This window comes from Puma concolor, chromosome A1 (assembly GCF_028749965.1).
Source record: "Puma concolor isolate L17-30 chromosome A1, mPumCon1.1.hap2, whole genome shotgun sequence".
NCBI classification, from domain to species: domain Eukaryota; kingdom Metazoa; phylum Chordata; class Mammalia; order Carnivora; family Felidae; genus Puma; species Puma concolor.
In genome coordinates this window covers 129,473,637-129,491,293 of record NC_141667.1, presented here as the reverse complement: position 1 = coordinate 129,491,293, position 17,657 = coordinate 129,473,637, and the positions used below count along the sequence as shown (strand labels likewise).

The 17,657-nt window shown below is 41.9% G+C and overlaps 3 protein-coding genes across 5 annotated transcripts in view; 1 reads left to right on the top strand and 2 right to left on the bottom strand.

The window, feature by feature from the left end:
* Positions 1-6,790, bottom strand: part of SAR1B (secretion associated Ras related GTPase 1B) — a 28,299-nt gene extending 21,509 nt beyond the window's left edge. The window contains exon 1 of the mRNA XM_025923680.2: positions 6,653-6,790. The gene's annotated coding sequence lies outside the window, so the exon portion shown is untranslated. The remainder of the gene's footprint in view (positions 1-6,652) is intronic.
* LOC147584466 (uncharacterized) lies at positions 6,778-15,528 on the bottom strand. Of its 2 annotated transcripts, none has more exons than XM_086703829.1 (3): positions 15,298-15,528; positions 7,652-7,702; positions 6,778-6,942 (listed from the first exon to the last, which is right to left on the bottom strand). In XM_086703829.1, the coding sequence occupies exons 1-3, from the start codon at positions 15,526-15,528 to the stop codon at positions 6,778-6,780; spliced, it is 447 nt and encodes a 148-aa protein (XP_086559955.1). The 2 variants fall into 2 exon arrangements, with proteins under 2 accessions (XP_086559955.1, XP_086559963.1); XM_086703837.1 differs by having other exon boundaries at positions 15,367-15,528.
* A 331-nt stretch (positions 15,529-15,859) lies between these two features.
* Positions 15,860-17,657, top strand: part of SEC24A (SEC24 homolog A, COPII component) — a 73,234-nt gene continuing 71,436 nt past the window's right edge. For both annotated transcript variants that reach the window (XM_086703811.1, XM_025924127.2), the window contains exon 1: positions 15,860-15,990. In XM_086703811.1, the coding sequence (XP_086559937.1) occupies positions 15,894-15,990 (97 nt within the window). In that variant the 5' untranslated portion in view covers positions 15,860-15,893. The remainder of the gene's footprint in view (positions 15,991-17,657) is intronic.

Below are 17,657 nucleotides of genomic sequence, written 5' to 3'. Positions count from 1 at the left end.
GTAATTCCTCTCTCTCCCTCTCATCCCCCATCCAGTTGCTTATTTCCCAGCTCTATCAATTTCTGTAGTCTCAGCATTCTTTTGATTCCTACAGGAGCTACTTTGTGATGAACCTTAAATCACATTCCCGAACTACCATCTTAACCTCATATTTTGTCTGTACCAATCTGTACATGCCCTCCAGAGTGGCTTTATGAAAATGTCATCTTAGACTTGACTTGTTGCATAGTCAGGGTGACTGTAACTCCTCGTTTGCTGGGGACAGTCTCAGCAAAGTTATCTCGGTATAATTATCAATAGTGTGTCATTTCATTCTCAAAAGCATCCTGATGAGGTGTGAAATTTATATGGTCACCCTATACCTGTGGATAGAGAGCCATTGGAGGTCTGTGAGATGAAAAATGATTCAAACTCCTAGTCCAGTATTCCAGAACTTCGACTATAAACCTTCTGGCCACCTTTACAAGCTTAATACATATCCTCCATTTATAGCTTTCCCTGAACCAAAGTAAACCACTTCCCACTCACTGCTGGTGACCTGAACTTAATCATCTTAAAACTTCTGCTCATTCTCCTTCCCAACATCAGAATTTCCCCCACCAGCTCTGCCTAAAGATCTCCTGCCTTAAGCATGAGCCAAATGCTACAGAAGAAATGAGTTTTCACTTGAGATGGACTTTAAGGGACAGATGGGGGTGGAAGAACTGACAGAACCCAGTACGGGGAGAAGAATTAGAAGAGGTGATGGCACAAGTGGAAAGAAGTTAGCCCCAAGAAGTCCAGCTGCAGAGATGTCACAGCTTGCTTTGTGGCAAGGAGACAAATGCTGAGAGCATGAGGAGCCTGCATGGAACAAAAATACAGGAGAGCCTGTGGCCAGTACTTAAAGCACCAGAGCTGGTCTCTAGAGTCATGACCTGTGTGACAAGTTCCTTCTGCAAAATCTCTGAGTTTTGTAAAGATCAAATGAGATAAAATGCACAAAATAAGTACTTAATACCTGGTTGCTGTTATTACTGAGAAGCAAATTGGATAGAGGGTCAATAGGTGGAGGGAGTAAGGAAAGATTCCTCTTTCAAAGAGTTTGAAATGGAATGAGGGAAATGGGAGTTTCTTCTTAAGAAGTCTTCTTTCTTCTTAAGCCTTAAGGAGGGTAAGGCTCGAGTATGTTGATAAGAAGGAGCTAGCAGAAAGGGAGAGATTAAAGATAAAAGAAAAAGAGAAGGAAGGAATTAACCAAAAGGGGCAAAGTCTCAAGAGGAGCCAGGGATGAGAGTGCATCTCCTCCTCTAAGAGTAGAAGTAAGGAGGGCCAGAAAATGTACACTGGAAGTAGCAGGAATCTGAATCCAAAAGTGAGGAAGTCTGAGAGAATTTTCTGAGGAGCAGAGTGAGGATTAGAATAGACAGCTACCTACTGTGGGGAAAAGATCAAATTAAAAGAGTGCTAACAAGGGCCAAGTGCTTGGCTGGGGCTGAAAAACATTCACAGCACTGCCCATCTGCAGGGATTTCTAATTTTCCCCTCTCCCTGCCACCCTCCCTTCCCAGTGAGTGTCAGCTTTAGAGAACACAGAATGAATAGGGCTTAGAAGTGAAAAAAGACAAGGGGAACTGGAATTTGAGAGTACTAGTGAGAGGCTGAAGTGGTGTGATCAAAAGTTCAGGCTGAGTGGCTAAAGGTATAAAGGCAACTAATATATGGGGATAAAGTAGGGGAGCAAAGGCAGGCTTCTCACAGAAAAGAGAGAATGGGGGAAAATATCTAGTTGAAAAGCAAATGTAGATATAGTCATAGTATGAGACAAGTGAAAGGTGGACCAGAATTATGTCAGCAAAGTGGAGGAGAGCTCAAGGTTCAAAAACTCATGAGGATCAGGTCTGCATGGTGGTTAAGTTCCAAGGCCTGGCTCTGGCATAGACAGCTGAAAAGCCTGAGCGAAGAACTGAGTGGAAGCTGTGAGAAGCCAGGCTGGAGCTATATGGTCTACAGTCCACACTGACTGCACAATCACCTAGAAGAACGGCTCTAGAGAGCAAGCCTGTGAATCAAGTGACAAAGCCCTCACTGAAGGGGAGCCTGGCTGACTCAGTCCATAGAGCATACGACTCTTTATCTCGCGGTCCTGAGTTCAAGCCCCACAATGGGTGTAGAGATTACTAAAAAAAAAAAAAAGGGGGGGGGGCGGCTCACCCAAGATGACTGTTGTGAGGTGAGAGCTCTGAGATTGATGGGGAGGGGGTGGGGGCAGAGGAGAATGAGGTAAATCTTGAGGGAAAAACGATTTTTTCAATAAGGATGGTCCAAATTTGCTATTGTAAAATTTGTCCCTAGAGAAATAATTTAATAACATATATGGGGAAACTCTGCTTTAGAAGATAATGAGAAATTTATATTTGCATAAAGTCGTGGGTTTCTAAGAACTTTAAAACAGGCTAAGAGTCAGTCATTTTAAAGTAGAAGTAAAAATGCCCAACTAAGAATACAAGTTATTTAGCCACAAACAGATACCTGAGCCCAGAGAACAGGTTACACAACACCACGAACACACTATTAAGACATGTGAAGAGCAAAGGTCAAGAATAAGGAAACATAAACACGTCAGCAGATTTATTTATTGCATGAACAACAAACAGGAAAGAGGCCTGTGCAGATTAGAAAAGTGATCTACTCCAGTAACATAAAAATGAGTACAAAGAGTGTAATGAAGCAGAACCTCAAGGTTACAAATAACTTCTTAAGCCTTGTCCCATTAAACGTATATGGATGATTCCATTTATATGAAACATCCTAAACATGTAAGTTCTCAGAACAGGTTAGTGGTTGTCAGACAGGGGAGGTAAGGGGAAACTGGGAGTGACTGCTAATAGGTACTGGGTTTCTTTTTGGGTGACGAAAATGTGGAATAAAGTGATGGTTGCATAACCTTGTGAATATACTAAAAACATTGAATTGCATACTTTAGGAGGATAAATTTTATGGTATGTGAATGGTCTTTCAATAAAGCTAGTTTTTTAAAAATAAAGAATAAAAATGAAAGCTCCTGTAGTCTAAAAAGACAACTATAACACCAGTGTAGGATTATAGAGATAATACATTAATAACTTTGGGAAGCAAAGGATGGTAGAGCTATGGTTAGAGTGAGTACCTATCTTAGAATTTAAAAAATCTGGATTCAATATGCATCTTCTGAAATACTATTATTTCATTCTGGGAAAGCCAATCTTTCTGAGCTCCAGTTTCTTCTTATATATAACAGGAATGCCATCTGCCTCAAAGAGTTTTAAGAATGATTAATTATGATAATGTACCCAAAAAACATTTTGAAAACTACACAATATAAGGTAGTATTAACTCATTCAGACTAAATTAATTGAAATTCAAATCGCAAACTTTTTAAAGATTTTATTTTTTTTAAGTAATCTACACCAGCATGGGGCTCAAACTCACAACCCTGAGATAAACATTTTCTACCAACCGAGCCAGCCAAGTACCCTTTCAAAGTGCAAACTTTGAAAAAGTTTTAATTCATTAATTTTTATTTTTATAAAGTTTATTTTGAGAGAGTGCAAGTGAGCAAGTGCACACTAGTGGGAGAAGAGCATAGAGAAAGAAGGAGAGAGAATCCCAAGCAGGCTCTTCCTCACTGTTGGAACTGTCAGTGCAGAGGCCAGTGTGGGGCTCAAACCCACGAACTGGGAGATCATGACCTGAGCCCAAGTTGGACACTCACTTGACTGAGCCACTCAGGCACCCCAACAGTTTTTTTTTAAGTTTATTTATTTATTGGGGGGGGGGAGCATAGAGGAAGAGGCAGAGAGAATCCCAAGAGGGATCCGCATGGACAGTGTCCCCATGAGAGGCTTGAACTCACTAACTCTGAGATCATGACCTGAGCCAAACCAGGAGTCAGAGGCTCAACTGACTGAGCCTAGGTCCCCAAGTTTTAATATTTTTAATGACTGATTTTACTTTATTTTTTTTAATTTTATTATTTTTTTTAATGTTTTATTTATTTTTGAGACAGGGAGAGACAGAGCATGAACAGGGGAGGGTCAGAGAGAGGAAGACACAGAATCTGAAACAGGCTCCAGGCTCTGAGCTGTCAGCACAGAGCCCGACGCGGGGCTCGAACTCACGGACTGCGAGATCATGACCTGAGCCAAAGTCGGTCGCTTAACTGACTGAGCCACCCAGGTGCCCCTGATTTTACTTTAAATATTAACAACAACATCACTGACAGTAACCAGAAAAGGTACTAGAATAATTTCCTCCAATTCTAGGTAAAGATATTTACTAGAAAAAAATTAATCATAAATTTCTACCCAACTCCATCGGGTTTATGATGAAAACATGTACAAATTCCTTAAGATCAGTAAACTATCTGTAAGCTAATTTAGGAATTATGCACCCTTCTCTTTTGAATTCAGATAGTAGCAGAAATATAAAGAAGGCCAAACTCTGCTTGACTATGTTTTAAAGAATTTCAGGGGCGCCTGGGTGGCGCAGTCGGTTAAGTGTCCAACTTCAGCCAGGTCACGATCTCGTGGTCCGTGAGTTTGAGCCCCGTGTCGGGCTCTGGGCTGATGGCTCAGAGCCTGGAGCCTGTTTCCGATTCTGTCTCTCCCTCTCTCTCTGCCCCTCCCCCGTTCATGCTCTGTCTCTCTCTGTCCCAAAAATAAATAAAACGTTGAAAAAAAAAATTAAAAAAAAAAAAAAGAATTTCAGAAAGGCTCTGTGCATTATTAAGGATGGACAGGAACAATATTGAATGTTTCAAGACAATGTTGCCCTATAAATACTTTCCCCTAAAACTGTTAGATTTTCTTTCCATAGCCTTTAAAGTTTTGAAAACCGTGATATAAATAGAAAACTCAAAAAAATTTAGAATTAAATGCATAGCAATCATAATAATGGAATTAGGCTTTTTCATTCATGTAATCAACAATAAGTATAAACTCAAGTCTCCTTTAGGGAAAAATGACACTCACTGAAAGGTTAAACCTGTGTCAAATATGAAAAGGATTTTTTTTTAAGTACTAAAAGGGGGAAAGAACACTGTATTACAAATAAAGTTTGTGAGTCTGAGTACTGAACTTGCCTATACTGAATTAAGAAAGTAAAAATTGATACTAGTGACAAATTCAGTCCTTAAAATCCTTTTTTTAAAGAAAGCTCTAGGCCCAACATGGGCTTGAACTCACCACTCCAAGATCAAGAGTCGCATGCCCCACCGACTGAGCCAGCCAGGCACCCTCTTAAAATACTTTTAACTGAAACTGTTCTAAAAGCTAAACACAAGAAAATTTTTTCAACAGCATTATTTTAAAGGTATTTGCTTAGTAATGTTCTGCAGAGAAATCATTAAAGTATCAGCCAAGTATGCTTAAAGAAAAGGGTGAAGAAGTAATGACTCATTACTACAGAATTCTGATTTATAAGTTTCAAATACTGTGGCAGTGATTTTCATTTCTGATAGCCTAGTCTTTTGTCTCAATTCCTGCTTGAAGTGAAAGGAAAGATAGTTAAAGCGTACTTTTTTTGAAATGCTAATCCTCCTAATTACTAACAATGCTTGTCTAACAGTTCTAAAATAAAAGCAAAACATTCCTTTTCTGCAAACTCAGGAAATGCCAATGAACTATAAGCTTAGTTTTTAAAGTTCAAAGTATTTTGGTGATGAATGTAAATCATTAAAGCAATATTAGATACACAGTTTGCTTTGACATACCAGCACCACTAATTTTTAACAAATTGTAAATCTTCCTTTATTCCTCATCTGTAAACCAGAGATAATACCATTACCTTCCTTAGTGGATTGTTGTGGCTAGCGCCACATTCATAGGAAAGTCAGTAAATGTTTCCTTCTCTTTCATTTGCTTCAAGGCGGCATACTCTTAACCGGTATTTTAACAGTGAACATAGGATATTCTTCAGAGTAGGACACGTGGTAATAGTGAGCTTGATAGATGAATATGCAAATAATATTAGGTTTAATTTATAAAGTTAAAAGTATTCCTTCACCTCGTTTTGCCCAATGTACCAAATACCTTACGTTCCTAATGAGTTTGGTTCTTTCAGCCAAAGAGGTCACGGTTTTAGCTGTTGTCAAAACAAATTTCTAAGTTGGAAAATCTTGGAACAATCTATAAATCATTACAGTTTTCACCCAACTGTGTATCTTTCCCCCCACGCAGCTGGGACTTGGACTATGAACAAACGTTAACTTGCACTAGTAAGGAATTTCACTTTGCCCCCACACGAATTGGGAGAACTGAAAACACACGACGTCACAGGGTTTTGAGCTGTCAGTGATCCCTGCAGCCTTCACCTTACCATATGAGGACACCGAGGCGGAGGGGAAAGAAGGGCTTGCCTACGGCAGAGTCCCCTCGTTCTTTCCTGAAATAACGCACCGTTTGACAGCAGCAGGTGTGCTGTGCAGCGGACCATCAGGGCGGCCCCTGCGGAGCAGCAAAGGAACCCCTCCGCCTCAGTGCCGGCAGATTCCGGAGAGGAAAACAGGCACCCCTTTCTTGCCTGGCCACAAGCAAGGGCCCCAGTGGGCCCAGGCCCGAAAAGTGCGCTTTCCCCAGGGTCCACAGCGGCCAGCCGCCTGTCGGTTCTACCAGGAGAAGAGACCGCCACTCACCTGCTACTAGAGAGAGCGCAATTCCTCGCTTGGCGTTGATTCCACACCCTCCTAGTTCGAACTGCAAAGCGCGATGGCTGCCGAGGTCCCAGCTCGCGTCAGGTCCTTCCGGGCCGGGGGGTGTTTCACTCCCGACGGTCCGCAGGACCGCAGTTCCACCCGTCCAAAGTTCCGCCTTCGCGCGGTTCCGCCGCCAGTCCCCACGCTGAGCGAGCCTGGTGGTTGGGGCCAGCCTTTCCGCAACCTGGTCTCCCCACTTCCGCCCGAAAGAGCTTCAGAGGCCTGAGGGCCTAGGCAGAGAAAGAAGCTCGAGTCTCTAGCTTGGGAAAATTATCCATGACAATCGTTTTTCAAAAATAGACTTTTAAAGTACCTTTTTTATTTTTTTTATATAAATCTTTTTTTTTTATTTTTTTACATTTATTTATTTTTGAGAAACAGAGTGAGACAAAGCGTGAGCGGGGGAGGGGCAGAGAGAGAAGGAGACACAGAATCTGAAGCGGGCTCCAGGCTCTGAGCAAGCGGTCAGCACAGAGCCTGATGCGGGGCTCAAACCCACGAACTGTGAGATCATGACCTGAGCCGAAGTCGGATCCTCAACCGACTGAGCCACCCAGGTGCCCCTTAAAGTACCTTTTTAAAGTATACCTGTTTAGGGGCGCCTGGGTGGCTCAAGTCCCGATCTCACAGTTTGTGGGTTGGAGCCCGCGCTGTGCGCTGACTGCTCGGAGCCAGTTTGGGGTTCTCTGTCTCCTCTCTCTCTCTCTGCTCCTTCCCTGCTCTCGCGGGGGCGCTCTCTTTGTCTCAAAAATAAACATTAAAAAAAAAAAAAGTACACGAGTTTCTTGAATTGACAAGTAATTTACAAAGCTTATTATGTACCAGAAAATGTGCTAGATGCTAGGTATTGAGCTTTAAGTAAGACTGTCTTGACTCGGCTGTTCTTCACTAATGGGTTAACGTTACCACCCTTAAATATGTTTAAATAAAAATACTTGCGTGCCTTGAATGGAAGTGTGATGCTCTCAAGATTGCTCTTGAGCCAGGATTCTAGGAGAGGGGAACAGGAGATGGCGGTTAAAGAATGGGTTATTCGATAAATTCCCAACAAAATCTATAACTGGATGTCCCCCTTTCTGATACAGCCTCAGGAAATGGCTCAGCCCATGTGTTTTTCCTTCATATTTGTCATTTCTTCTGTCAGAACAAATTGTCCAAACTTCTCCTTCCCACCTAGCTGCGTTATTTACAATCTTTAGCCCTCTCTGGTCAGAACCTCCCTCACAGACTTGGTTAATCTCTCTCTTAACAGATTTCCCCAGCAACTGTACAATTCGCCTTACATTCAAGTTACCTTATAATTGTACAAGTAAATATGTATGATTATTTTTGAAAAGTCTCCCCAACAGGCATTCTGTAAGCTTCCTGAGCTTTTCCTCATATCTGCCTTTTCCTCTCTTGAACCTATTTTCAGGGCCTGGCATACAATAGGTACTCAATTCATATGAGTTAGTGATTCATTCATAACATGAAGGATTCTAGGTACATTTTTATCCTCAAGAGATTGAAAAATTTCCCTAAAGTCCATTGATGTGAGCTAGAGAAACCTGTTGTTCCAGTCTACTCTCCTTTCCACTTATCTACTCTTGAATTCAGTTTGATTTGTGAAAATTAAGAAAAGGAAACCCCATTTAAAATGGAATCAGGAGGCCAGAAGGGAGGGCTCTCATACCCTACCACTTTTCCTCAGTTGCAGGAAGAGACTTACCTTGCATTCCCAATAGGAAAAAGCATATATTTTACTACCACAGCTGGAGGAGGGAAGAATTTTTCTTTGTTCAGCAATAGTCCAGCCAATGAGAGACTGTCACAACTCAGCCAATGAAAAGCCACTACAGTTAGAACTCCCAGTTTATTCCAATGGGCTTTTTGTTTATAACAGCCACCTCTCAACTTTGCCATTCTTCTCTAAAGAGGGGTCCTCCTTTGTTCTCTAGACTTGCAAAGCCCTAGGTTGTGTCTGGAAATGAAATTCTCTGCTATTCCAGAATAAATTCTTTCTTTCTTTCTTTCTTTCTTTCTTTCTTTCTTTCTTTCTTTCTTTCTTTCTTTCTTTCTTTCTATGTTTTATTTCTGAGATAGAGAGAGACAGAGAATGAGTGGGGGAGGGGCAGAAAGCGAGGGAGACACAGAATCTGAAGCAGGCCCCAGGCTCTGAGCTGTCAGCACAGAGCCCGACGTGAAGCTTGAATCCACAAACAGTGAGATCATGACCTGAGCTGAAGTTGGATGCTCAACCGACTGAGTCACCTAGGCGCCCCGATCTTTTCTTTTTTTTCTGGTAGGATAATTGACAACTTTATTTTTTTTTAATTAAAAAACATTTTTAAAGTTTGTTTATTTTGAGAGAGAGAGCGTGAGTGGGGGAGGGGCACAGATGGAGGGAAAGGGAGAATCCCAAGCAGGCTCCACACTGTCAGTGCAGAGCCCCCGCAGGGCTCCATCTCATGACAGTGAGATCATGACCTGAGCTGAAACCAAGACTGGACACTCAACCGACTGAGCCACCCAGGCACCCCAATGGATGCATTTTTAATAGAGTATAATAGAGTATAAAAGAGCACAACCTCTAGCTTCTAACATCACTAGCCAATAAAGTTCATGTATATATAAAATGGGGATTAATATCCAGAAGAGATGATATGAGAGAGAATAACATACAAAAAGGAAGACAAATGGGAAAAGCATCAGGCAAGTACTTTGATCTGACTGGGTAGATTTGGGCTGGACTATTGGGGACCTTGGCTCCCAAACTATAGAGCCTTTTGAGGGTTTTGAGTACAGAAGGAACATGGTCAGAGCTGTTGTTGAAAGTTTGCTCTGGCAGTAGTGTGTGTGCTGTATTGGAATGGGTTGACTGAAAACTGAGATCAGTAATGAGATTGCTACAATCATGGGGGTGAAAGGTAACAAAAGCCTGGGTTGGTCAGTGGGAACAGAGAAATAGGGAATTGTGTGTGAGAATCTGTAAAGGTTGGAACCTATAAGATTTCGGTATTGATTGCATGTTAGTAGCAAAAAGTGCAGAGATATGAAAGTCCAAAATTTTAACATAGATTACTTCTCTTTCCTCTATAACTACCTCACTGAGATAGCCAGCATCCCTGGCCTGATTTACTGCAAAAACTACATTCTTTTCCCTGAAATCAATTATCATCACAGCTGTTGGATTTTTTTTTAACTTTTAAATATTTACTTATTTCAGAGAGAGAGAGGGAGAGTATGTGTGTATGTGCAGGGGAGGGGCAGAAAGAGAAGGAGAGAGAGAGAATCCCAAGCAGGCTTCCTGCTCAGCTCAGAGCCCGATGTGGGGCTCCGTCTCATAAATCCTGAGATCATGACCTGAGCCAAAATCAAAGTGAGATGCTTAACTGAGCCACCCAGGCACCCCTGGATTTTTTTAAAGTAATCTTTAGGTCCAATGTGGGGCTCAAATTCACCACCTCCAGATCAAGAGTCAATATTCCATCAACTGAGCCAGCCAGGTGCCCTGGATTTTCTTTTTAATGCATTCTTTTGAAAGCATGAATTGGATCAAATTACTCCCCTGTTTACAATTCTTCAACTGCTTCCCAAAGCCAATAAATTCCTTACAATGCCTTATAAGTTGCTTGTGGCTCTGGCCCCTTCTACTCCTCTAATCTTGTCTCTTGCCATTCTGCCTTGCTCACCACAGCAAGCTCATTCCTGCCTCTGTGCTTTTGTAGGTGCTCTTCCCTTTTGCCAGAGCCCTTCTTCTTCCCATTTTCTCTTTGCATAGCTAGATTTCTCATCCTTTAGATCACATCTTAAATGTCACCTCCTATCCAAATCAGGCTTCTACTTGTTATTCTCTGAGTATCGATACCTCAATAGCACTCACCAAATTGTACTCTTAAAAACATATATTTATATACATTTTTCTTTTCTGTTTCCTCCATTGTAAAATTTACAGTAGGAAGAGACCTTGTCTGTCCTGTTCTGTTTTTGCTTGGTGCTTAGCAAGTGCCTGGCGTATGGAAGACATTTAATCAATATTTGTTGAATGAATTAATTAAGCAATGAATGAAGGAGCTGGTGAGGTCATTTAGCAGAAAGTATGATGAAAAGATCGGTTTTAGAGGGCAAGTTGCATTTCAGATCTCTGATATTGTGGTGTGCGGGTATTGTAGAGGGTGTAGGGACAGAGGGATGTATTTGGTGTTAGAAAAGGAAAACAAATTGGGATTTGATATTGTACTTCCAGTGTTGCCTGGGAAGATGGGGCCTGACCAGTTATACTATTAAGACTGTATTAGATGGGGCACAATGTAGTATAATAGTTAAGAACCTAAAAGAATTAGGGGTACCTAAGTGGCTCAGTCAGTTAACAGTCATATTCTTGGTCTCGGCTCAGGTCATGATCTCGCAGTTCATGAGTTCAAGCCCACATTGAACTCCGTGATGACAGTGTGGACAGTGTGGAGCTTGCTTGGGATTCTCTCTCTCTCTCTCTCTCTCTCTCTCTCTATCTATCTCTCTGCCTCTCCCCTGCTTGTTCTCTCTTTCTCTCTCAAAATAAATGAACTTAAAAATATTCTTTAAAAAAGAATTTAAGAATTTAAGTTATAACTTAAAAGAATTAAAGACCACATAATTTATAAACAAGTGCTAGTAATGTGGTTTAGGCAATATGTGAAATATGAACTTGTAGTGAATTAATGAGGGGCAAAACAGTCATAAGATGGGAAAAAATGACACTTTAAATTTATTCATTCAAAAACATTTAATGGACACCTGTTTAGGGTGAGGCCCCAAGCGAAGTGCTGAGAATACAGAGGTGAAAAGGACACAGTCTTTGGTCCCTCTGACACTCTAAACAAGAAGACAGATATGAAATCAAAATTACGTTAGAATGGGCAGGATATGTACACAATTTTATTCCACTGAAGAAAGACAAACATAGGCCCAAGTATTTAACACTGAGGAGAAGTGCAATGAAAAAAAAAAAGTAGGGTGGGATAGAGTAAGCAGGAAGGGTATGCTGAGGTGCTCAGAGAAGGGCTGAACAATAAGGTAACATTTGAATAAAGGCTGAAAGGGTGAGAGGTTGAGCCACAATGTGTATCTTGGGCAAGACCACCCGAAGTAATGGAAATAAGTATAAAAGGAAGGCTTGTGCTCGAGTAGCTAGAGAAATAGCAAGGGTGTTTGCAACGGAGTGAGTGAGAGAGGATGTGGAAGAAGACAGAGTTAGCAGGGCCAGGTCATGTGAGACCCTGAAGGCTGAGTCGGACTTTGGATTTTACTGAATGCAAGATGAGAAAAGCCATGCAGAGAAACTTGATGGAACAGGCACAGGGAGCATTACAGGTGTTGGGGTACAGGAAAATAAAGACAGAATCAGTATTGAGGAGCTCAATTCAACATGTAGGATGGATTGCAGGGAGGGAACTGGAAAAGCTATCCTAATAGTTCCAGTGCAAGATGATGAAAATTGATCTGTGGGCAGTGAGAATGGCAAGAACCACATAAAGATGAAAAGTTTTCAAAGAAATCAATGTGATTTGCTGGCTTGGTGTAGGATGAGATGAGTGTTCTTGTGATGTAGCTTCAGAGCTACTGACTTTAGATACAAACAGATGTCCTGTCATAGGCAAATGAGGCTAAAGGAACTGTTCTTAAAATGGAGTCACAAGAGAGTTTCAGAACAAACCTGTTGTTTGTAATTGAAACCATTTTTTGTTTGTTTGAAATAGGACCAATTTTTAAATAATTAAAGGACCTAAAAGAATTCTCCCTATTCTGAAAAGTAAACAGAATTGTTCCTGTTTATCAGCTGACAATTCAACAGTGATGAGCAGGCAGGCAAAGGGGCCCTAGTGTGTGAGCTGGAGTCCACTTCTGCATGCTTGCAAATTTTATTAGGAATGCTGTCTACCTCTTTTGGGTCTAAATAAATAATCAACTTTAATGGAATATTCTTTGTATAGTGCTGTCTCCTTGCTGAGACTCTTTAGTGTCACTTATTTTTTTGTTTATAATCTAAAGTAGGGTTGAAGGCTTTGAAAATTATGTGCAGAAAATCTGATTCATATACATATGAATGGTATATACGTGGCAGAAGGGTCCTGTTGTTCTGGAAAACAAGGATAAAGAGGTAGAATATGTTACTGACATCAGTTTAGAAAAACATACAGTGGGGCGCCTGGATGGCTTGGTCGGTTAAGCGTCTGACTTCGGCTCAGGTCATGATCTCACGGTCCGTGAGTTTGAGCCCCGCGTCGGGCTCTGTGCTGACCGCTCAGAGCCTGGAGCCTGTTTCGGATTCTGTGTCTCCCTCTCTCTCTGCCCCTCCCCTGTTCATGCTCTGTCTCTGTCTCAAAAAAAAATAAACGTTAAAAAAAAAAAAAAGAAAAACATACAGTACTGTAGGGTAGGTACAGGTAGTTGACCAAAACAAAATAAAAACAATAACCTTAACAACTAGTAATAGCACTAATAATTTTTGCTTCATGTTTATGTACCTACGCTTTAAGAAGTCAGAGAGAGAGAAAAAAAAAAGAAGTCAGAGAATGATCTGACAATGTGTGGATGATACTTCATAAGATACTTAACTTTTTAAGTTATGCTCTCTTACCTCAATTCCTTAAACTTAACTTCCTAATGTCCCTGAGGGTAGGCGGATGACAAATGTTGCTTTTCTTCTCAGTATTTTAAAATTGACTACATTGAACATGTAAAAAACATTTGAAAGACTTAACCAGTTTTTTGTAGAATAACAACACAGGTGGAACAAATTTTAGAAAACGCACTAACATATTATGTGCGTTTAACCTGATTTAACCAGCCATGATTTATGTCTTAAAATGGTTAATCCTCTCTACCGTTTCCCCCCCGCTCTGAACACAAAGATATTGCTTAAACAGAACAAAGTCCAAAGAAAGCTTGATTTAACCAAATCAAACTCCTGTGCCAAGGTCAATAAACCATTTAAGAAGTTGCATTAAAAAAAAAAAAAGAAAAAAATTAAACTACTGCAAGTGTTTTTTTAAATGTTTATTTATTTTTGAGGGGGGGGCAGAATGTCAGGGGGGCAGAGAGGGGAGCAGAATGGTGTAGGGGCAGAGAGGGAGGCACAGAATCTGAGGCAGGCTCCAGGCTGTCAGCACAGGGCCTGATGTGCAGCTCAAACTCACGAACCCTGAGATCATGACCTGAGCTGAAGTTGGACACTTAAGCAGCTGAGCCACCAGGCTCAAACTACTGCAAGTTTGAGACCAGGTCTAAGCATTTGTCCCTTTGAAGACAAAGCAATAAAGTTTGACCAAAAGTTTCATCTTCATCTGAAAGAAATCTTTGTACTTGTTTGTATCTTGTTTAATTTCACACACAGCAAATAACATTTTTAGCATGGTACTGAGGCAAATGATAAAAACAGGGTTAGGATAAAATTTAACTCTTTATTATTTGAATTCTTACGGTTTACTTTCCAGGCCTGACACAGTGGTTTAACTCTTGCTTATTTTGTATGTAATTTAACATTATACAATGTAAGTGTATTTCAGAGCAGGCATTTGATATTAAATGAATTAAATAATATGTACTTCTCCTTTCACGGATTGCAAAACCCTTGGCATGACATTTTAATCAACAGTACAAATCTATAATTTAAAGAAGAGCTTTATCATCAGCTCAGAGCAGGAAAAATCTAACTAGAATGAAGGCAGCTAAAATGATTACCAAGATCATCAATTAACTGTATTATCCAGTCACTCTGGTTTCTACCTCCCTTTGGCCTCAAAAGTTAAAAAAAACAAAAAAAGTCTATTTGCCCCAAAAGGGAGTTTGAATGTTTTACCTTACTGTAAACTCCTAGAAGAGGAAATAAAACTGCCATTTAAATGTGCTGTTAATGAACTTTCGCATGACTCTGCTATGAATCAGTGAGTTTCAAAATTAAAATTAGTTGGTGTCCTCTAGTCAAAAAACAAAGGCTTCCTCCTTGATTTGATTACACTTTTTTAAATGTTTATTTTTGAGAGAGAAAGAGACAGAGCGTGAGCGGGGGAGGGGCAGAGAGAGAGGGAGACAGAAACTGAAGCAGGCTCCAGGCTCTGAGCTGTCAGCACAGAGCCTGATGCAGCGCTGCAACTCATAAACCAGCATATGATGATGACTTGAGCCAAGCCACCCAGTCGCCCTGATTATACTTTTTTTTTAAAGGACACAAATCTTTTTATTTTTTTTTATTTTGAGAGAGAGAGAAAGCGCGAGCGAGCGAGAGCAGGGGGAGGGGCAGAGAGAAAGGGAAAGAGAGAAACCCAAACAGGCTCCACACTGTCAGTGCAGAGGCCCCTACAGGCTCCATTTCAGGACAGCGAGATCATGACCTGAGCCCACTCAGCTACCCCTGCTACCGATTTGATTACATTTTTAACACGCGTACATAATTAGCTACTCCCTTAAAAAAAACCACTCCTTTAAATTTACACCTGTAATATGATGATGAAATGTGAAATGAAATACTGCAATGAATATTAGTCGGTTCGGCTACCAGAGGTATTGTCTCAACAGAGGACTGGTAATTTTCACAAAAGCAAGAGGAGAGGCAGTGTCAGTCCTACCCCTGGAAAGCAGCTACTGAAGCCCTGACTGCTCTCAGATCCCGGCACTGCGGGCGAGATGACGTTTACCACGGCGGGGATTTCCGTAGAGGTGACACACGCCACTTCCGGCCGACGGTGAGACTCAGTGACGTGGCTGGCGAAGTCTAGCACGGTACTTCGGGCTGGGACACCCGGAGCTGTCAGGTGGCTTCTGGGCAGCCCCGAGGGGAGAAGACTGCGCACCGACATCACCAGAAGCTGCGAGCCCGGAGCCGGAAGTGCCACGTGTCCCTATTGCGCCTGCGCGGCTCCCGGCTGACAGCCACTTCCGGCCGGGGCCTCTTCTCGTTAGGCTGCCGCCTTCCAGCCGGGTGTTCTCGGCTTCTCCGGTCTGACTCCCAAGCCTCAGCTCCCAGGCCAAGCCGTGGCCGCTGGCGGGCTGGGAAGAATGCCGTGCTGTACCTAAACACCTGATGCACCGCCCTTTCTCCTCCTCGCTACAGTCGAGTCGTTAGCGCCTTCCCTCCGCTTCCAGCAGTGGTCTTTCACCTCTTTGGTTTGGCGCTGTCGCAGACCCAGACCAGCCCCTTCCAACCCCGATACGCACCGTTGTCATGTCCCAGCCGGGGATACCGATCTCCGGCGGCGCCCCAGCCGGCCTCCAGGCCCAGAACGGGGCCGCCTCGGCCTCGGGGTCTCTCTACACCAACGGTAAGTACAGCCCTGGGGCGGGCGGCTGGCGCAGCCTGGGTCCGAGTTCAAGCTGACCTTTGGTTACTGCAGCTGCCTGTGGCAACCGGAGGAGAGGGTAACCTCCCGGCCGGGGGAATGAGCGGGTGATGGTGGGCGGCTAGGCCAAGGAGACGGCGGTGAATATGCAGCCGCAACCCGGGGCTCTTGTTGATGTTTCATGTTTATTCATTCGTTCGCTGAACAATTAATGACCACTTGCTGTATGTAACACCCTGGGTATACATAGATGAAAATACAGATTCGATGCATACCTCAGAACTCGCATACAAGACTCATAGTGCCTGTTTATGTGCTTTCTTCCTCCGTGCCACTTCACCCTGTCTTCCAGAGAGCAGAGATCGGGGACTGATTATTTTCAGTTCCGCAGTGCCTACAGTGGGGAGGGGGTCTTAGTCGGAATTGGAGGAGTTGAATGAATGATGGTGTTTTTGGGATTCCCCTCTCTCTCTCTCTCTCTCTCTCTATTAATGTTTTTATTTATTTTTGAGACAGAAAGAGAGCATGAGCAGGGGAGGGGCAGAGAGAGAAGGAGACACAGAATCCGAAGCAGGCTCCGGGCTCTGAGCTGTCAGCACAGAGCCTGACGTGGGGTTCGAACTCATCAACCGTGAGATCATGACCTGAGCCAAAGTCGGACGCTTAACCGACTGAGCCACCCAGGCACCCCTTGGGAGTCCTCTTTTAAGGCCTGCTCATCTCTTCCAAAATTTTATCCAAATTGTACCTAGGCCACGTGTTCAGTTTTCCAGTTTTGGAGGAACGAAATATTAAATCTCTTGTTTGATTTACAGAGGTCCTTACCTCACTTGAAAAAAGTGGTTAGATACACCTCTGAACCTCCCTTCCACAGCGTACAATGTGGCACTACAATTTGTCATTTGGTGTGAGAGTTGTATAGTTTTATGCTTCTTCTGAGATTCTTTACATTGTCCTACATTGTGATTTGCTAAGCTTACTATAATTATAGTAGAGAAAGAAAGATTTTTTTGTCAACATCTGATTTTGCCAAATTACTGATTTACTTATAAATCTTTGACTTGTGGAAAGAAAACTAATAGAATAAAACTAAAATAAATTGCTCATTGGAAACTAAGATTGTTGTGAAGTTCTGGAAAATAGCCAGTGATTATATTAGCTAATTTACATTATGTTTAGAGAAGACTACTGTTTTCTTTACAAAGAAGGCTCTAAAAGACTTTTAAAAATGTCTATGAGTAGGCAGGTTTGTAGGCAGAAGCAGGAATAAGGACTGTAATGGTGTTAAGTTGAATGAATTGTTCTTTCTCATATTTGTGGTAACAGATTAAGTAAACTACGTTTTATTCTAGGCTACTTAGTAACATTTACGGTGGGGATGAAATCATTTTAAGACTTTCACTTTAAGGTAAAAAAAAAAAAGAAACTTAAGCAAAATGTCCTGTGGCTGTGGCTTTTTCTTACAATCCATAAATTGCAATTTTACATGAGTTTTAAATGGCAAATCCTGCAAATATGCGTGTAAGTTTATATGTAATTGTGATAATTTTGAAACATTAAAGGAATTTAGCCACTGCAATGTGTAGTATAAAAGATGTTGTCACTATGATGATTTATTCCTATCCATGGACATTTGTTACACATCTCTT

Bases quoted from the DNA above. Each gene is read 5' to 3' on its own strand.
- LOC147584466 (XM_086703829.1), bottom strand. From the start codon at position 15,528: ATGTCGGTGCGCAGTCTTCTCCCCTCGGGGCTGCCCAGAAGCCACCTG. The intron at 7,703-15,297 runs GTAGGACTGACA...CCCCTCTCCTAG, and splicing joins TCAGTAGCTGCTTTCCAGGG to AATCCTGGCTCAAGAGCAAT. The intron at 6,943-7,651 runs GCAAGTATTTTT...TTCTCTGCCTAG, and splicing joins CACACTTCCATTCAAGGCAC to GCCCTCAGGCCTCTGAAGCT.